The 21,711-nt window shown below is 38.2% G+C and overlaps 1 protein-coding gene across 1 annotated transcript; it reads right to left on the bottom strand.

Annotated features, from left to right (window-relative positions):
* Window positions 1–399: 399 nt before the first annotated feature.
* DDX43 (DEAD-box helicase 43) lies at window positions 400–20,755 on the bottom strand. Its single transcript, XM_075498201.1, has 18 exons — window positions 20,611–20,755; window positions 20,422–20,553; window positions 19,739–19,794; window positions 19,241–19,358; window positions 17,753–17,860; window positions 17,128–17,209; window positions 15,298–15,454; window positions 15,093–15,211; window positions 14,718–14,828; window positions 13,160–13,301; window positions 9,500–9,600; window positions 8,656–8,743; window positions 6,918–7,045; window positions 6,202–6,311; window positions 5,351–5,489; window positions 4,466–4,553; window positions 855–989; window positions 400–495 (listed from the first exon to the last, which is right to left on the bottom strand). The coding sequence occupies exons 1-17, from the start codon at window positions 20,753–20,755 to the stop codon at window positions 882–884; spliced, it is 1,932 nt and encodes a 643-aa protein (XP_075354316.1). The 3' UTR covers window positions 400–495; window positions 855–881.
* Window positions 20,756–21,711: the final 956 nt, after the last annotated feature.

Below are 21,711 nucleotides of genomic sequence, written 5' to 3'. Positions count from 1 at the left end.
AGCAGTCTGTGTGACAGAACCTGAACATCCAAATGTAAAATTTGAATCAATTTTATCTCAAAGAAATAAAAGCTGACCTTCAAATGTATTTTTTCTTCAGGACTTTAACATTACTCTAGTAAACTCTGTTTTTCTTCCTTAAGCTAGAAAATTACATCCATGAGAACAAAAGTAGGAGCTGTTTTTCTTCCAGTTAGCCACGAACACATACATCATCTTGTTATGCTCTCCTCCATTAGAAGGAAATGCAGACTTCTCTCAAAAAAAGCTTGAGACACAACTCTTAAAAATGACTAAAAAAAACCCAACAAAAACCAAAACAAAACTACTTGCTTCAGCAAACATCAGTTACTGCAAACAGAGCAGTTTTCAAATAACTAAGTTATCCTTGGAAATACTTCTGCATGCCACTGGCAGATGTGGTATATCAATGCAAGAGTACAGTATTTTGAAGCCATGCTGACAAACACTGCTTACATTCACTAATCCAGTTCTCTGAAAAGAAAAGGAAAAATTATTTTTTACATTCTTAGATATTAATAGTGCATTTAACTAAAAAACCCCAAAACAAAACAAAACCCAAAACAAACCAGAAAAACACCAAACCAGTAGATAATGGCTTCAGAAGTTATGCACGTCACACAAGAAAAAATAATGAAATTAATTTTTAAGTGAAAAGTGTCCAAGCACAAAACTAGATTTATTTCTAGATGAAGTTAATCCAGTTATCTTTTCTAAGCCATTTTTTAAAAACGCATTTTATTTAAATGGGACAGGTACAGAAAACAATCAACTGAGAAAAGAAACTTCTAAATTCAAGCCCATAGATGCTAACACTAACTATAAACACTTACTTTGTTTCAGTTACTTCAAGGGATTAGTTATTTTGAGGGCTTTCTCTGAGGTCTTCGTATATCCTTTTCAATTTCTTTTCTGATTTGAAATTGCTTGTATCTTTCTGCCATTGCAATAAGCTCGTTAGGAACTACCTGATAAGACAGCAGCAAAAGAACAAGGTCTGTTTTAAATAAATCTAAACTTTTAGACTCTGTTTTACAAAAATGCTATTGATTTGTGTGTTCCCAAACTTGATTTTGTTATTTATCTGGCTCCTGTCACTTTGCAGATTGTCTTTTCTGTAGAGATGCACAGAGAAATTTTAACATAAAATTATACTGAAATATACTGAAAAATAATCAGCACAGTGTCCCTGGATTTTCAATTATGTATGTATGCTAGTATCACCGTATCTGATGACAACATATAACCAGCTAATTAAAACATGTGTATTTCAGATAGAAATGTAACTTTCAGTGATAATGAACAGCTGGAAAAAACATCAATATCACTAAAAGGTGATACCATACTATATATATATATTTGAATGTTACACTTATGATTGATATTAAATTCCTTTTGGAAGTTTTAAGAGCCTCTGAAGAGAAACTTTGGTATTTAAAGAAAGCGTTGCCATAGGAAGGGCTCTCACATGGATAAAACAAAGCTAAAAGACAAGAAAAGAAGAGCAGGAGAAAGTGGTCAGTTCTCCCACCACTGGGAGGTCACAAGACCATCTTACCAAGATCCACAGTGCTTTCCAGCATGTTTGTAATTATATGGAAAAGGAGGTGAATAGTATCATCAGCACACTTTGTCACCTCAGAGTTACTCACGTTTGTAAGGACTGAGGTCAGATGCAAAGAATTACAGACAGACTTTATCAGGTCGAGTGACACTGATCACTGGATGAAAGAAAAAAAACATATACCATTCCTATAGATCATGGAACAAAGGCAGTGTCCAACAAGTCGTCTTAAACCAGATCAGGCATAATGCAGACATTAATGCAATGTTTACTGCAAAAAGCAGTATGGGTGACTACTGTCAGAAGAGTTTTTAGATCACTAATCTACCAAAACCAGCCTCCTTCAACAATCTGCTACAGCATGTAGCCATGCAGCAGGTAGAAGATACCCAGTCCAGAACCAGTTTCCTGATCAAAGAGTGAAGAGCAAGCTTCTGCAGTGTGTGTCACCATGGTGTTAATGCAATTGCTCAGTCTCTGTGGTTTGTCCCTCCGCGAGTGGTACAAATACAGTGCAACCAGTACAGTACAAACAAATTTAAATACTGGTAAGTCTGCTTAGAAACACCTAGACCTGGCAATGCTTAAACAGGTGAAGAATGCAGCCAGGACAAAGGGCCTGGTGGAGCAGGAAGGTATATTCCTCCAGTTCTAACTTCTTTTGTCAGGCTTTATAATTCAGCAATGCTTGCCATTTGCTATCAGCAACTTTTCTTAAGCTGGCATGAGAGTCAGCTTGCTAGGATATATTTTCTGTGCTGAATTGCTCTTACTGGTATAGAACTGCCCTGGTTGTCAGGAGTCCACAGAACAGGATGCCTATGGAACATAGGTTTCCTATGTCTAGGAAACCTATTCTGCCTCAGTTTTAGACATTGTTTAAAAATAAAGCAAAAAATGATGCATCTCTCTAGCTGAAAGTGACTGCAGACTTGTATCACTAGTGACAGAAGTAATGAGACAACATTACTATCCACCTGAAACACTGCATAGTTTTCTTCCTCAGTATCAGATCAGATGCTCTCCTACAGCATGACACAGAATTTATTCCAACTAAAATTACAACAATTTCTTGCAAGAGTGGTTTTGGAGCCGGCACAAAGAAGTGGGAAGAAGCCAGGATATGGAACATAAAAATCTCAGTGCGGTAATTTCCAGCATCTAGTGGTTTGTTAAGATTTTTACATGGACAATCTGTGTATCTGCTAAACATATATGCTAGGTATGGTAGTCCAAATGAGAGAACAGAAAAGGATAAAGCCATAATTTATATGTAACACTCTTCTTGGTATTGCAGAGAACAGTGTTCTTCCATCTGATTCCCTAATAAATCTGTCCATGCTTCTTAATAAGCTATATATATATATATAAGATCCCTGCAGCATGATACAGATACCTTTCTGTTGTACCTGTTTTTCTTTAGGGAGATTATCTGTACATTCAAAATCATGCAAAACACACCTGGCTAACAAACACACCTTACTTGTTTTGAAATTGAAGTATTCTGGACATTCAGACCATGTTTTCAGTTGCTCTCCTTCCCTTTTACATGATGCTTTAAGACTGAAGTAATGATATTTTCATTGTCATGAAGGAAAAAAAACCTGGCTGTATGGATACTTCCCTTCTATCAGCTATAACTAAAAGTTTGAGAATAATGTTGTGACTAACAGTTACCCTCGAAAGTAAGGATTCAGAGATGCTCTTTTCTCCTCTGAACTCAGAGACCAGTGCCCAGTTGAACTATTACACATTAAAAAAGTTTGGGGACTTCACAGTCTGCAGCAGGAGACAAGGCATGGACAGTAATGGCTGACTCATAATACAGAACAAGGCACCTCTAAGTTCTATTTAAGTGGCTTCAAAGTATCATTACTGTTTTCATCTCTTACACTTTCTAAACAAAAAAACCCCCCAAAACAACAAAAAACCCCCACAAACCCCAAAAACCTAAACCTCAAACAAATAGCCCCTCCCACCCCCCCAAAACCTGCAACTTTAAGAAGTTATTAGGGGACAACTCGTTTCGGTTTTTTTTTTTTTTCTTTTCCTCCCTCAAAAGCATCTTACCAGGTTTGCAATAAGTGGCATAACATCTTTCAAAGAAGAGTTGTAAAACAGAAGAGATTTAGGTGAAGCTCTAATTCAGGGTTTAAAGTTTGAGTAAGTGTCCACAGTAACTACCACAGGTCCTAGGTAAAAGCAATTTAGTTTGTACTCAAACTCCCCCCAAATTTAACATTTCAACTCAAGTCAGGGCATGAACTGGGGTTTTACTACAAATCAGGCAAAATACTGTTTCTTGTTACAGCAAGAAACAGCAACATAGTTGTCTCTGGCTTCTCAGATATGGTAACAAGAAAAAAAAAGTTTCTTTAAAATAAAGAAACAAATCACATTCCAATCCTATTTCCCATACTATTTACAAACATCTGTAAGAAAGATAGCTTGGAAAAGTACATCCACATACAATAAACTGATAGATAGTTGAGCTTCTTCCGATATAAACATTGTTAATATTTACACTATTAAACAAGAACATTGGTACATACATCCAGAAGTGAAATACAAACGAAATAAAATACTATGAAATAAAATAGATACTATTATTCTTCTGCAGACCTCTATGTGCACGTTAGTTACTTTTTCTTTGGACATGGAAGGCTTTGATTAAAATTCCCGGTTCTTTTCTGGGACTCATCTGTAAGGTAAAATACAGCCAAGGATATCCAGGACAAGAGAGAATTAAGTACACATTTTTTGCCCGAGACACTACAAGCACTCACCAAGAAAGGTCTAAGTAGGCTTAGACCTTTATAAACTGTTTCAGGTGGTAACTCAGAACCAATATAAATCTTACCCAGTAAGATGTATTCTTACTTGGTTTGCTCTTTCCAGAATTTCAATCAGTTCAGATGCAACCCTCCAATCATTCTTAGTGACAAGTGTTACTGCCTCCCCGGTACGTCTAAACAAGGAATGAAATAACTGTTGATCTTCAGAACAACTGCTGCTAGGGTCTTCCTACTGACCTATACAGTAATAAACTGTACTACAGACAATGTTATTGAACTGGTAGATAAAACTGGCTTGAATATTTACTATGCACATGACAGCAACTTTTCATAAAGATCAAAATATGGCAATTCACCTAAAATGAAGCAAAGGCACAACTAATTTAGACTTTTAGACAATAAGCCTAGCATAAAGGCAGCATATTTAAGTATGAAGAGACATAAACTCATATCATGATTAAAACAAACACATACACGAGAAAAAAAAAAATCACACTTGTGCCAACTTGGGAAAGCAGCATTCAAAAGTCCTAACACCAAACTACACCACCATGATGGGCTGAAAACTTTGAATTTATATATGGTTTTTTCCCAATGGGCTGCCTAGGAAACTAAACAACTCAGCAGCTCACGAAGAGACAAACAAGGAAGTGACATTTCAGAGTATCTACACGGAAGTTGGTTTGAACTGTAATTCTTCCCCACATTTAAACCAGCTTTCAAACATCCCTCATTCCCATCCACTTCAATGAAATACCAGAAAAGTGGAAAACTTGTTTGCCTTAAATTTAACAGTGACTAATTTCAAAACATAAAGCAGTGTGTTGTTATCTAAAACATACTTTGAGAGACTCTGGAGTCTTCACTCCCCCACTCCCCATCACCTGTAGCTCTAGCATTTGACAAGAGAAATATCTATGCAGTGCATAAAATATTGATGACATATTACTATTTTCTTGTAAACACTTACCCTGCTCTTCCAGTACGACCTACTCTATGAACATATTCTTCAATGTTGCGAGGGAAGTCAAAGTTAAAAACATGAGTAATGTCGTGCACATCAAGGCCACGGGATGCTAAGTCAGTAGCTACCAGTACTCTGACTTTGCCTAAAGTAAGTACAACAGAGAGAAAATGGGAGTGTATGAAACAAACAGGAAATATACTCCAGTCTTTTGGTTTTCTAGTGTATAATGCACTTATTCTTAACACGTAAAGGAAAAATATGCTTGTTGCACGTCACACTGAGTTAGCTTCAAATACAAGGTGGTAGGTAAGCACTCAAAATGTCATTTTACTATTATTTGTATTTCACAAGTAGAACAGCAGGGTGCAGGAGAAGCAAGAAACATGCCTAGCTGATATGAAGAGTGTGAAAACAACAAAACTTTGACAACTATATTCTCAGCTGGCATCCTTATCATAGGGCTACTCTTTGTTTTATTAGCATGTGATCACATAACCCCAAAGTGTAACCCTACTGGCATAATCAAGAGCAGAACTGTTTCACTGAAAGCACCATCATTTGACACTTCTGTGGACTAACACAATATTGACTTTTCCATAGAGATTTCAAAAATAAAGTAAGCCTTACTTCAAATTATTTAACTCTTAGACATTCCAAATTTTATTGAAGACCAATCTCTTTGTTTGCTAGGTTTTTAACTTGTCAAATTAACAAAGTAAACATATTCACAGCTCTTTAATATTTTCATTTCTATGGTACTAAAGAGACATGGCACTTACAAATAGACAAAGTTCTGCACATGACAAGCCTTACAAACCCGGGCTAAACAAACCAGTAGTTGGGTACAAACGTACCTTTCTTGAAGTCATCTAAAGCCTGTTCTCGATCACACTGTTCCCTGTTACCATGAAGTGACTGTACTGGAATTCCTTGGAGACCAAAGTCACTTGCTAAGTCATCAGCTCTAGGATGAAATAAAACAATGGTTCTTAAAAAGAAAAAAAAAAAAGTAGGGGGGGGGGGGGGGGGGGGGAAGAGTGCAGCATCTAGATTTAGATCCAAAAGATAATAATGTGACAACAAAAGCCAAATGTGTGCCTAAGAACAAAACCCTACCTAGGTCAGCTGATATTTATTATAAAACAGTATGACAGTAAGACTATTCCCCACATAAACATTTGCTTTTATTTATATAAAAGAGAAATAATAGATGATTTTTGTGTTGTTCACTCAAAAAGCTCAGGTATGGTACAATGACCACCCCCCCACCAATCAGGTCTTGTATGCACCAGCTGCATATGCAAGTAAACAGTACATAACATTAATGTACCCCCAAGAATCTTAACAACTACTTTAACTATGTGAAATGAGATTTACCACTACCACTAATGATATTAAAAAGGATACAAACTACCAGTCAGTCTGGAGGAATGAATAAATAAAAATACTACTACTACCAGCACACTGCTGACAAGAGCTGTTACACTTGGTAATTATGTGAACTAAGAAACCACCCAGTGTTTCTGTTAGAAAAAATGAACAGATATAATACTGGCAAGTGATTACATACGTAAGTTTTTTTCCCACAAAAATGATGACCTTATCTTTTGGCTTCATAGAGTCAATGAAGTATTGCATGAAAGCTCTCTTTTCCTCCTCGGCGATAACAATAACTCTCTGTTCTACTGTATTTACTGCCTGTTAAACAGCAAAAAGGGATGTTAAGTAGAAACAGATTAGAATAATATTTTTTCTGTTAATTTCCATATTACAATATTATAAAACTAGTAATATGATACCATGAAAAACTATTTTAAAACCACAATATACATCAGTTTGGAGTTCAAACAATGTAGACTTATTTGTTGTTTCCTAGTTGCTTTAGGAGAATAGTAAAACTTATCTTTAAGCAGTTTGCCAAATCATATATTTGCAGAGATTTAAAGAGTACAGATTAGCAGACTAGTGAGGCAAAAGAAATATTCCTAATATTAGTGAAAATCAGATTGAAGTACTTCAATTTGAGTATTTTATGTTAATCCAGAGCAAGTTGGAACAATGCCAGCCTTACTTGAGAGGACAAGCTTTTAAAGAACATTCTGTAATCATTTGAAATGATCAGCTCTGTCCAATTCTTCCAACAACAGTTTGTTCATAAAAACTTCACTCCATTATATTTGAAGGTTGCCATAGAATGTCTAAGGTATACCACAAAAGTAATATAAAGTTCTAGACATTCTCATGGCACTGCATCATAATCTTGTGGCAAGGATTGAAGAATCAATCAAGTACATAGAAAGATTCTCCCTCCACTTGGGAACCCTTTCCCCTTCCCCCTAGAGGTCACCTCTTCAATTAAGAAAAGCTCTTATAAGAGATGAATGCATTAGACAAGAGAGCTACAATAGCAGTTGGTAACTTTCGAATTTTCCTATCCTCTTGTCTTTGAGAAGTAATGCCCTTTGATGAAAGCATAGTTCTGAACAGAACAGATGAAAATTACATTTTCCACCTATTTCTACTAAAAGTGTATTGGACACTAAGTTTCCTCATTCCCTATCACTAAAAAAGTGGAACTGAAAAGGAAAATTTCATAATTTAAAAACCGAACTCAAAGCAATCTCTGGACCAGGATGCAGAGATTTTGCAAGAACTACTATTTCTGTGAATTCTGCTAGTACTGAAGCCAGCTACACATAGCTGCACAAGCATGACAAGTATGCAACTACATCTACATATTAGAAGTTCTGGACTTTAAAGACAGTTCTTACTCTAACACATATGTTCCTAGTCTACACAAGTGCCCTCCAGGAGTTTAGCAGAGAGCTTCCACTCTTTGAAAAAGCAGCAGTTAATAAACACAGATACAGATAATGAGCTGTACCCATTATAAAGACGACCTTCAGAAGGAAAAGTAAGTAAGAAACAAGAACTTGCTGAACAGAAGTGAAGGCTGCTAAAACAAGGGTTCAGGCAAGAAGACATGGCACTATGAAGTACAATATTCAAACTTCAATTTGATTGATACTTGTCACTTGTGACGTCTTCTACCGAAGAATTCAAGTTCTTGTTACAGAAACATAAAAACAAAGTTCTGTTCTACATTTTTTTTTTTTAGTTCTTTCTAAACTTTTAATGAAGCTTTAAAAGAACAACATGGAGCTGTTTTTTGAAAGTTTGGATTTATCTTAAAGTTACATGCATTTACTTACCTATAGTTGCAAGCAAAATATTTCCTGGTTTAACTGTAGGTTCTTCTTCCAAAGAAAAGGGAAAAAGAAAAAAAAAGGAAGAACAGAACAACTTACTGCTAAGTCAAGAGTGCCAACATACACAATCATAGGATTTTTCAAATAGGATTTCGCTAGGCGACGAACACCATCAGGCCAAGTAGCACTAAACAGGAAGTGAAGAAGAAAACACACATGAGAATAGAGTGCAAAATCTTCTCCAATTAATTAATTTTAATCACATTCTTTCTTTTCTTTCTTATACACCAGTGAAACACTTGAGCATGCAATAACAGTAGTGAGCTTATATAACATTTAGAAATAATCTTAAGAAGTTATTAGTAAACAGTACTGAAGCTTTCAAGATCCCTTTCTAATTTAAAAGTAGAGGCAACAGTTATGGAGCCTTTCTAATGAAGCCAAAAGTGAGTTTAGTAGTTCAATGATAACTAAAAAGCAAGCTTCTAGTCTGTTTTTATCTCTAAAACCAACAAATTATTTTGTGGGATATTCTATTGTTAAGCTCCCAAAAGCTGCATAATTTCAAAATTAATCCAGGTACAGACTAGCACGGATACTGATCAGAAGGTTAGGATACATATTTGGTCCCAGATGGGGAACTGGAAGTTTGCATTTCAAATCGATATGGCAACTTCTAGCACTCCCAGGACACTTTCCTTTTTGGGAAGAACTCCATTGTTTTTATAGTTGATGCGAAACATCAGAAAAGGGGTAAGAAATGAAAATAAAATTGTCAAATGACTCATTAGGACTGAAGAGACAGAATTAGAAAGAAAACTGATGGCATTCCCATTTAGGCTAGTAAAAGTTTTAATAAACTGACACATTTGTTTTGAAGTTAACTTGTTCAATAACCTTAGGTTTACAGTGTTCAATACTGAGCACTATTATGTCTACATACCTTGTCATAACAGTTTGTCTGTCAGGCCTCACATCTATTAGGATCTTCATTATCTGAGGTTCAAATCCCATATCCAACATTCTGTCAGCCTCATCTAAAACCTGCTCAGAACAAGGTTATTTACTGTGTCTAGTTCCTTAGATAAGGGTTTCAGCAAGACATTACATAGCAGACCATTTTAATGGTAACAATTTTAATTGCAAAATCCACTCTGGAATGTATTGCAAAACCTGTTCAACTTCTGTTTCACCTCTTCAATTTCCTTGAAGCTTTTTCATTTAGTAATACATTTGCAGGCAGAACAAGAAAATCCACAGCACCTTTAAGAGCACTTAAAGTCAACAAAAAAGAAACAACAACTGGTTGTTTTAACAATATTTTGGTTGGTACCTAAAATTAGCACAGAACTAAAAACAAAACAAAAAAACCAACAAACCCAAAACCAACCAAACCTGGGGGGCACCCAGCACAACACACTTTCAATAAGACATGTTTAGTCATTTAAAGGGGAAATCTCATTTCTACCTTGTTAGAGATCTCATACCAGACCAAAAATATCCATTATCAATTTAGTTCCTCATTAGAAGTAGAAAAAAGCCAGACTGTACATTCTGGCTCACACTAGGACACTGCAGAACAAACAGAGCTTGAACTTGTTTCATCTGGTAAAAAAGCCAACAGAGAACAATTGAGCTGAAGCTCTGAGTACAACTATTTGGAACTGATCTTTTTTCTAATATACAAGCACAGTTGAGACTCTGAAAACATTCACATACAAAGGAAAAAGGCTGCCATCCAAGATTGATTTTGCTCCTTTAATTTTCAAATACAGTTTATATAAATCAAAGTTATATGGATCATGCTTTTAAGTATTGACATTTTCTAGTCACTTATGTGGAAACATAAGACTTTGATGATAATCCTTTTCTACTGTCCTGATTTTGCTGTTCCATTCTCTTCAGATGTTTTATTCTATTAAAGGGTTTTAGTACATTATCTATGTAACTCTGAAATAATAACAAATCATCAGCTGAGAGATAGAAGACAGGAATTCTATTTCTTGATTTAATTCTCTTTATTTTCAAAGGACTCATGGAGATTTCATTAACTACTTGTATTCTAATACAATGGCAAGGCTGAAACATCACTGATTTTGTATACAGAGTTGGCCACTACACCCCTTTCAGCAGCAGAAGCTTTCTAAGCTATTAAGGACACTGGTACTTTGCTGGAAAGGGAGAAGAAAGCATGTAAGTATGTGTATTAGATGGATCAGAGTAGTTGAAGTTTACTTTCCTCATTTCTGATAGCTGCTTAATAAAGAATAAAGGCTCTAGTAGATATAAGATAGATACTAGCACTATTTTTTCCAAACACCTCATAGCCAGGTCCTGGTTTATAAGCTAAATCTCCTCCCAGCTGACATAATCTTAGATTTCTTGTTATCTATACAATTTATTTGTTTGTTAATATTTTTCATTTCAGTTCTATTTCTTGGCAATAAATTCTTACAAGCCAGTTCTTCATGTGAAAATTATTTTCTTTCCTTTGTTTTAAATAACTTATTGGTAAGTTTTACACTATTTTTTTGTATTTGAAGAATAAAGGGACTACTCTAATCTACCTTCTATATCCTGCTTCATGATTTATATTTATTTTTAGTATACTCTTTCCCCTAAATGCTTCCCCATTATTCACAACTCCAATTTCGTTACTTCTGCTTTATGAGCATAAAGTCAAAAGAAAAAAAAAATCACTTGGATTACTGATGAATGAATACCAATTTACACTGAACACAGCAAAACAGAAAGCAATCTTCAAATGACATGTGTTGTAAACAATCAAAAGACTGTGTATGACAGAATTTCCCAGTCTGTCTTCTGAAAAGATGAAAAACAGCAGCCTGTCTTGAATAAATGGGTTCCTAAAAATCTGAATCAAGACTGCAACTAACTTGACGGTTCTGTCAGGCAAGAAGACAAATTCCCTGCCTCCAATTCACCTTCTGTACAGTGTATATTCAAATATAATTAACTCTAACAGAGTTTGGCTTTTTGTTTGTTCGGGGTTTTTTTTAAACAAACAATTGTATCCCAGTCTCTGGCCCTGGAAGTCCTTTGGGAAACAATTATATCATACCAGCAAATAATACTCAGTGCACTTTGGGTGCTTTCAGAAGACTCATCAATATCTTTAAATGAAAACTGTAAACAAAGCTCTTCAATGAAGAGCGTTCTTCATCCAAGGTGTTAAAGTTGAAATCTAATACCCCTCTCTTTTCTCTGAAATAAGGCTGCAAGATTAAATTATTTGTTGGCTGAAAACTGACAATGAAGCTGTGGAAACAGAAAGCATCTTATATATTAAAAAGTTGAAGAAACTACAAGGAAAAAATATATGGTAAAATTTAAAAACACAGAATTTTGGATGTCCAGCTTTTTATATGGGACCTAAAGAAGCAGAGCATTTCCACAAAGTCTGAGGCATGAGACATGAACCACTTTGCAAAACATGGCCCTTGCACCAGTTTCAATCTTCTGAAAATATTTAACTGCTAGTTGTACAACAACAAATGCTTTTCTCCTGCTTTACATCATATTTTCCAATTTGATAGCTAATTATTTTTAGTAATGTCATACTATAGTATATCCTGCACATACTGAAACAGCTAGTTTTGGTTACATACATATTCTTTGCTTTACAAAGCAGCGTGTGCTTGTAGTATGACCATACTTCACCTTGGTAGAGAAAGATTCCTAATGTTCCTATAGTTCTCGAAAAGCAGGTTTTCAGGCCTTTTTTCTTCCTGCTTAGCAATTACATGTGACTTTTCTCCATGAGGCTACTCTCCCATCTTGCAATAATCCTCTTTTTTCCCCAGATGGGCAAATTTCTAACGATGCTATACCAACCACTGGCCTTGCCAGTAAGCTCACAACTATTAGCTAGAATTGGAGCTAACTTTTTACAGCACAACGAGTGTTTAACCCTTAGAGGGAAGTGGGGGTGGAGATAAGGGAGGGAAAGCAGGCCAAATTGTTACACTAGGCAACAAGTCACCAGTTAAACAGACAACTCAGAAATAATTTAAATATATGAAAAGTATTTTACAAAATAGCAATGGTTTTCAGTGTCCGGCACAGCAAAAGGCAAGAATGAAATTAAGACATAAGGATTCATAACAGTGGGAAAATAGCCCATGTAAACATTGAGATCAAATAAAAGTCAGTCACTCAAACTTTTAAATATCTAACTGTTTGCAACTCTGGTGCTTACTGCACAAGTTCTAATAAGAACTTGAGTCATTGGTAACCTTTAAAAGAAAAGGAAAAGACAACTTGGGAAAGGCATTTCATCCATTAATAACTGATCTTGACAAAATGAACTTTAAACCAGTAAACATTACTAACAGGAGATAACAATTTAGCATCTTTAAAATGCTTACTGTGCCAGAAGTCTATTTTATTTTTTTCTAGGGAATAGTCCACATCTGCAATGCAATTATGGTAAGCATGAACCATCCCTCCAACACCAATCTCAATGTTAAGATGTGTTGTAATTAAGACTTAAAGTTTAAAGAAAACTTCATTAAAGCCTAAGTTCACACTAAACCAACCATTTCCCAAGCAGTGCATTACTCATTCCATATCAGCTACTTGCCAAGTATGTTATGCTCTTCAAATTTATGAAGTTGTTCATTTGAAGATCATTCAGTCTGCCAGGAGTAGCAATAACAATATCCACACCTTTGGTAACCACGTCTATCTGTCCTTTTCGGTCCCCACCACCATATATGCAAATACTGAAAAATAAAATGTTTTACAGAAGCAGTGTATTAAGGTTCAACTAAAGTCAATCTTTTCCAAATAAATGCCACCATGTTGATCCATTTTAAAAGTATCACCTCGTATTACCAAGAGGAAGGAATGCTGTGTGACTGACAGTATCACAGTAAATAACGGACCTAACACTGAATGATACTCCCTCAACAGTTCAGCAATAGCTTTCTGCTGAAATTGCAGTGAAAGTAATCATGAAAGGAAGATAGCTATTAAGCTACGAGTATGTTTTGGGTGGTTCTGAAAATATTCATACCAAAAATAGATGAACGTATGACAGGATGCATGATTTTCTAAACAGTACCATTAAAAGTCAGATGTTTTTCTGTTAAAACAATGAAGGTTTATTGATAAGGCACTCAATAAGGTATCAGGCTTACACACAAACTTAACACACTCTGTAAAACTCCTTAGTATTTTTGGGAAGGAAGCAGAATGTACATTTCAGTATGATGACTACAAGATTAATTCTGAATGCTATACGAAGTTACCAGAGAGCCCTAAAAGTAAGTTTCAGAGTACAGTAATGCCTGTTTAATAGCATAAATGAAGACCTACACTTTCAGCAGGTTTGTGGATGAAACCAAACTGGGGGAGCAGCCGATACACTAGAGGCGGCTCGGCTGTTACTCAGAAGGACCACAAAAGGCTAGAGAAATGGGCTGACAGGAATCCCATGAAGTTTAACAAAAGCAAAGATGGGGATGGAATTACTCCATGGCTGAGGGCCAACATGTTAGAAGATGGCTTTGCAGAAAAGACTTCGGTGGGCAAGAAATTTAACATCATTCAGCAGTGTAACCCCACAGAAAAGAAAAGCCAGCTGTGTACTATGGAGAAGGTAGCCAGCAGGTTGAGAGAACTCCTTATTCCCCTTTATTCAGTACTTGTGAGATCACACTTCAAGCACAATATCCAGTTTTTGTACCCGCTCCCCCCAATTACAAGACAGACATATCCATAACTGGAATAAGTCCAGCAGGCAGCTACCAATATGGTCAAGAGGACGGAGCACGTGACATGAGAAGCTGGTAACGAGGGTTGCTCAGCCTAAAGAGGAGAAGGCTCAGGGAGATCTTATTGCTGTCTACAGCTACCTAACAGCAAGGTGTTGAGAAGACACAGCCAGACTCTTCTCACACAGAAGGACAAGAAGCAACAGACAAAGCTACAATACAGAGAACTCCAACTATACAAGAAACAGATTTTCACTATGAAAGTAGTCAAAAACAGGCATTCTAAAAACTGGGAAAATACAAACTCTGCATTTACTACCTTCCCTGCCCCTCTTAGCAAATGCAATTATTTTAGTAGGTGAATTAAGCCACAAGTGGTAGGAAAAAAAAATTACTTCACAAGCAAGCGAGAAGTAAGATTACCTTTTAATTCCTTTGTATGTGTACTTCAAACACTCTGCCTCTACTTGAAGTGCCAGTTCTCGAGTGGGAGCAAGGACTAACATTCCTGGCCCCCCACGCTGATCTTTGGATCTGCAATAAACCAGCTTTAGAATGTGGGTATATAAAGGTAGGCAAAGTCCATCACATCTGACATTAAATATTTTTATACTGTTCTAGACTTTCTCAGTACACTGCTACTAACAGAATCTATGGTGACAGGTTTGGTACTTATTCCACCAGGCTTATAATTTTTTTTGCAATTTATGGTTTATCACCTTTACTAGAAAACCATCACATGGAGGGTGGGGGGAAGTGTTCACAGCTAAACAAGTCAGACACATGAGCAGTCCTTACATTGGTTGTGAAGTCAAGTGAATGAATCCAGGCATTAAGTACGCTAATGTCTTCCCAGTACCAGTTTGTGCTATACCAATAAGATCAATTCCTTGGAGTATGATCGGCCATGCCTGGGACTAAAACAAAAACATAAACCAACAAATACTTAAATGTACTTTTCTCTTAAGCTTCAGTTAGAGAGTCATCAAAACTAAAGAAGTACCTGAATTGGTGTAGGTTTTTGAAAACCAGCTTTTCTTATATTAGCCATAATATCAGGATAATGCTCAAATACATCTTCAAATTTACAAACAGGATTGGGAATGCAGCGCTTTTCACCTTCTTTTAAGTCATCACAAATTATATTATTATTTTCTTTCCTGTATAGAATTAAAGAAGTGCAATTGCTTTAAAGTCTCATTATCTGAAAAAGTAGAGCTAACACAAAAGACTGCCTTTCTGACTTTTTTTTTTTTTTTAATTACTGGAACAATAAAAAAAAAGTTTAGGCTCTTGAATGAGACTTATACTTTTAAGAAAGCCTTACTACAGAAACACTTCTCCTGGAGCCATCAATTACCATTCTTTCTTAAGAATGACTAATTTGAAGTTATATATGGATATTAACATGAACTGCAGCCCTGTCATATCAGACTTCAATTATACCCTATTACAAATTAAATAACTGTGACAAGTTTTTAAACCTCAAGACAACCTAGAACTCATAGGAATGGACTGGGCTTCTTTGTCAGAACCCTATATTCTGACAAAAGCCTTCTGACAATATTTTCAGAGCAGCTCCCTGGATGCTCTAGAAAATAAAAACAACAGTTTAGAAAAAACAATGTGATCAGTAAGACAAGCTCCAAAAAAAAAAAAAAAACCCCCACCCAAAAAAACAACCAACCAAACCTCAAAACACAACACCACACACAAAATGCTACATAAAAACTGAGGTTCTGAGGCTCCCCCCAATTAAGAGGTGTTAATATGCATGAGTAGTTTATCTTCATTCTAGTCTTGTACTCTTCTGAAGATTCCATTCAGCAAACAGTTTTACTTCAAGCGGGGTGAGGGCTAGGAAAAGAACAGGTAATTCAACCTCTCCTCGTGTTTACAAAAATACTTTTTTTTTCCCAGTTACTGTGGTTTTTTTCCCTAAAGCAAACAGATGAAAAAGGAAACACATTCCTTTATCACACAAGTGCTATTCCTCAATACATGTTCTGAACCTACAGAACACCGTTCTGCTGCTCTTGACTAGCTCTAACAATAACACGTACATATACTTTAAGGAAACAGGTGTCAATTCCATGCTTCGCTCACTGTGGCAAAGTTTCTCTGGTAGGCATGCAAGAGGAAAAACAGACAGCACGCAAAAAGAAAAGTAGTAAAAGGTAACACTTCAAGAACATTCACTAACTTCATCAGAACTACTGAAAAGGGTTGAAACTGCTACCAAGGCCTGAACAGAATCACTTTAAAGAGACGATCTGCTTTTCTTGCAAAGTAATGATATAGACTACTGGATCAAAATGAATGGATACAGTTAACTGAGGCATGTACTCACCAGGATGTACTTGTAAAGACAAGATAGATAAGAAAACAACAGTAACAGAAGTCGAAATTTGTTTTGAAGATGGTATTTGATTAAAATATATGGGAAAAAAATGGCAGCCAAGAGATATTCAACATGTGAACAATAATATTTGGAAGGACCTAGAAAACGTGAACATGTTGTCTCATGAAATGCAAAGAAACAGCCAAAAGCCAATGAACTGTCTTGATTTTTTTTTCCCCGCCTGAAAGTCAACTAGATCAAACACTTTTAGAGAAGCAGTTAATCCCTAAAGTTAGCTTTCCAAGCAACTAATAATATCTCATCTGCTACTTATTGTTTAATTCCTAAGAAAGAGTTCCTAAGAAGATCTAAGTTATTACAAGACCCTAACATTAATGCTTCTGCCTCAGTATTTCACCTCCCACCTTCTGGGCTTTATAATTTAATAGTTATTTTTGCCAAGCAGATGATTCCCTATAGAAATGATCTTACCGCCACAGTTCCACTTCTTCTTGTGACATAGATGCAGTCCTTGACGATTCTTTATAGAAGTTTTTCTCAATTGGAGGCAAGTCTTAAACAGTCAGAAACAGTAAACTTGAGTCAGTAAGAAATGCTACAGATTTAGGGTAAGTCTGCTAAAGCTTAAGATGGAAATCCCCAAACCCAGACCGTGCCTTGTACTAGGAGACTAGTCAAAAGCAGTTGAAGACTATTGTTGCTCATGTAAAAGACAAAGGCTGAGACAAACACTTAAGTATCTGCAAAAGAACCACTTCTCCATATTTCAAGTTCTAACGTAATTTCTACTAACATATATAGTACAATATTTGACAATTATCAGATTTTTGCTGCAGCCACATACAAAACAACAGCATTTTCAAAGGGTGAAGTCAAAATACCAGTTGAGTAGTAAGTTTAAGTCTTCACCCAGCAACTACAGTGTCCTCCATAACCACGCTGAGAAATGCTGGCATGGTCACTTCACTGCAAATACTTAACTAATTTGGACACTGAAAGATTCAGTCATGTTAAAGCAAAAGTTAAAAACATTTAAGCATTCGACAGATTTATCACATGAAGACAAGTACCATACAATAAAAATCTTAAAACTAACCTGCCCACTTCATAGCTTCATATTTAGCTTTGTTTTCTCGAAGAAAGGCCCAGTTAATCACCGATTTCTTTGGGTTATTTTCAGGCTTGATAGTGTCCAAGGTTTTTCCTGCAGAGTTAGTACCAAAATGCTGCTGTTGGATGGCATCTGTTGGAGGGTAGGGGACAACCCCCCCCTCAGAACAAACACCTTATTTTCTTTCTCTATTGTAAGGCCTCTTATGTGATTTTTGAATAGACATAAAGCATTTAAATAGAAAATTCTTACCTAGGTCTTAGCCTGAAATGTTGGTAAAACCTATAAAAATCCAGCTCTGATAAAAAAAGAAGCATTTCAACATCTTTAGCTACTTAAAGAAAGCAATGACAGATTCTGAAATGCTGCTCCTCCAGCTATAAAAATAAGGCTTGTTGTGCAGCAGGCTTTTGAAGAACTTGTGAACTCAGTAGATGATACGCAGACAGAAAGCTTTAAGAGCTACAAGAGCAAGGTTTACTTCTAAAGCATCCAACGTCACCACAATAAAGTCTCTGTAGTTACACTCTATACCTCTTTTTTGAGGAGGTTAACACTTGTTAAGAAAGAAAGGTTTTACACTGAAGACAGAAATGGCAACACAATTATGTATTAGCGGAAAAGCAGGAAACACGGGGAAAACCACAGTCGCACATACTATGGAAGTGTTAACTATTTCTAGCCTCTTGAAACATACTTGTCCACCTTCCGGGGCACTTCTAAAAAATCAAAACTCACAACTATTCCATTCCTTATTCTGATGCCGGAACACAACTCTCAGATCCCTTCTTCCTCATCCGTGCCTCAGATCAACAACTATAATGGATGTTGTATGTGCTCCCAACGACTTTTTGCACAGGCAAACAAGACAAATACCAATAACATAAACAGCATTTCAGCATATAATCATTACTTATATATCCACGTAACAGACAAAGTTAACACAATAAAGCCTAGCAAAGTAAGGTATGATGTGCAACGTCAAATCTTAAATGCTAATATCCCATGAAAGTAGCAAGAAGTCAGGATTGTCCATGCTATAATCAGTACGTTTGCTTTATAGACTACATTTATAAAAGCTTACTGAATTTTAATACTGCGCAGATACTACATAAAACTTAAACTAGAATCAATACTTGTATTTTGGGGGAATCAGACTGATAATGCAAGAAACCAAGTAGTATAACATTCTGCATTCATTAATTGTTGAAAACCCACAGGAACAGATTTTCACAGAAGTTTGGCAGTTTGGGGGGGTGGGGGGAATGGTTCATAGCTGAGAAAGGAAGATGTCTAGAAATTTCTGGTTTAAGGAGGTATGCCATTGTCCAAGAACAAGGTGAAAGTTAACTCACTTTGGTAAAATACTAACAACATAAAAACACTCCAGCAAACTACCAAATATATGGAAAGACAATCCACACTTTTTTTTTCTTCCCCAAAAAACACATTTCTTACCTTTCTCAGTCCCACCTCTAATGTAGTTTTGTCCGGATCTTGTAACAGCATCGTCAATCAACATCTTGGCTTTGTTTTGCACAGCAACACTGCCAAAAATCTTTACTTCAGCTTCATAGGTTCCCTTTATAACCTATGTTCATAAAACCTTACTGAGTTTTTTAATACTGCAAAGACAAACATTATGTAAGAATATATATTGAAAACAATCTGATTTTTTTCTGAATTTCAACTTCTCAGGAAAATGCCCTTTAATTCCCTATCTAAAAGATAGGGAAATTAATGCATACTTAAGGGGAAAAAAAATAATCAGAAAGCTTTTCCTACTTTCACATACCAGTCAAGTTACACCCTCAATTCCACTTCCTTGTAACCAATTCTTGTAAAAGAGTAGAGTTATTACAGCTATTGCAACACCCTTCAACTTGCTGCAGTAACTCTGGTTTACATGGAAGCAAAACCAAGGATGCTCCTGACAGAGCCCAGGCCTGGATGACACAAAGCACATGGTACCTTTATCCTGGAACCTGAAGAATCCTCAAGTTCTCTTATTTTAGTTCCGCCCCGACCTGTTATAAAGATACACTGCAGGTATTAACAGAGATTTAGGCCCATCTGCCAAAAACTACACATGGTAACTGTAAGTATTTTGGTTGTGACCAAAACCTAAGACATTCATATCAGTGTATGCATCCATAAATAAAAGAACTTGTGACACCAAACTGCTGGAAGATGCAGGTAACTTTTCTGGCAATTAACCAAACGCAAGGTGTGGCGGTGGGGAATGCACCTCAACTGAAGAGATGGAGCAGCAAAACCAGCTCAAGAAAGAGCCACGCTTCCTCCACGGGACTAGAGAGGGGCTTCAGCCCACTTGCAGGCTGCTGGCCATGAGAAACAGCCATCAACCGAACGACTTTGGGGAGGAAAAGCTCAGCTACCCTGGCGAGTGGGAGAGCTCCACCTGTCAGCCTGCAAAAGCATCCTGCCATCCCCAGGCGAGAAAGATGTAAGGGGATCACGAGGGGCTGGGGCCTTTCCACGGCCAGGGAGATGGAAGGCTGTGATGGGGTACAGAGGGACGGGCAGGGGCCCACAGGCACAAACCTCTCCGCGGCCGGGTCCTCTCCTCCTCCCGCACCCGCTTACCTCAGCGGGCCAAGCACCCCGGGGGGTGGGGATGCGGCCGTTATTACCTATGAGAGCCCCAACCAGTGCGCTGTCGAGGTGGAAGCAGAGAGGCCCCGCGGCGTCCCGAGCTTGGCCGGCGGCGGCTCGGGGCGGCCGCTGCCGCGCCGCCTCTCCCGGGCCACGGGAGCCTGCCGCGCCTCGAGGCTCCCCTTCCTCCCCTCCGAGGCTGGCCGCCACCTCCCGCCGCCAGTCACCACTCCTTCGTACCCCGCCGCCCTCTAGGGAGGCGCGGCTCTGCGAAGGGGTCTCCGGCGGCTGCCACAGACGCCCGGCGGCAGAAGATGGCGGCCGACTCGGCGCGCCAGCATCCTCGTCGCTGCTCGTGTCCCAGTCAGACATGGCGGCTCCCCGACCGGCTCCGCGGCCCATGTGGCGGGCCTTGGCGCGCCTTAGGCTAGGGGCGCGCTGATTGGCCAGGGCGGGCCGCTCTCTAAGCAGTGATTGGCTGGCTCGGCGAGGGCGCGCGGGGGTGGGAGAGCCTATGGCCGGCCCTGCCACGGCCGAGGCTGAGCTCGCGCCCCCGCCACGTACCGATGTTGGGGCCGGGGCCGCGCTCGGGCGCGCGCTGCGCGGCCGCTGAGGGCGGCGGGGTCCCGAGTCCTGCGTTCTCCTCCCTGCCTGCCCCCTTCTCCTCTGCCGGCCTCGGGGCAGCCCTGGGTGGGCTCCACTCAGGAGCAGGCGGTGTTTTGGGACGGGAGGGGCAAGAACTCGGCACTGAACGTGTGGGAAGCTCCCGAAGGCTGTGGGGTGGGGAGGGGGAAGGCAGGCAGCCTCAAGGGGTGGCTGGGGAGTGAGGGTGGCAGTGAGTAATTTTGCTAGGTGTCTAGGCTCGTGTCATGCTGATACATTGTGGTCTGAATTTTTTAGGGAAGTCTTAATATTTAATCTCAAATTAAGCTTTAATGATGCTTTAATGAAGATTTTAGTATGACTGAATGTACTAAAGCTGATACAGTACTGGAAACAGAATTGCAGAGTGGTTGAGGTTGGAAGGGACCTCTGGAGGTCATCTGGTCCAACCCCCTTAACCTCTGCTCAAGCAGGGTCACCAAGAGCCAGTTGCCCAGGACTATGTCCAGGCGTCTTCTGAATATCTCCAAGGATGGAGACTCCACCACTGCCCTGGACAACCTGTGCCAGTGCTCAGTCACCCTCACATTAAAAAAGTAGAAAAAAAACCCTGAGAAAAAACTCTCCCCACCCACCCCTTCAGTTACATTGAAAATCTGCGAAATGATTGAGGGTTTACATTTCCCTTTTAGGCACAGTCTGGTATTTCTCTTGTACAGAGCTGA

Source organism: Mycteria americana, chromosome 3 (assembly GCF_035582795.1).
Source record: "Mycteria americana isolate JAX WOST 10 ecotype Jacksonville Zoo and Gardens chromosome 3, USCA_MyAme_1.0, whole genome shotgun sequence".
Taxonomy (NCBI): Eukaryota; Metazoa; Chordata; class Aves; order Ciconiiformes; family Ciconiidae; genus Mycteria; species Mycteria americana.
The sequence above is the reverse complement of the archived record's forward strand: the minus strand, read 5'-3'. Positions and strand labels throughout refer to the sequence as shown.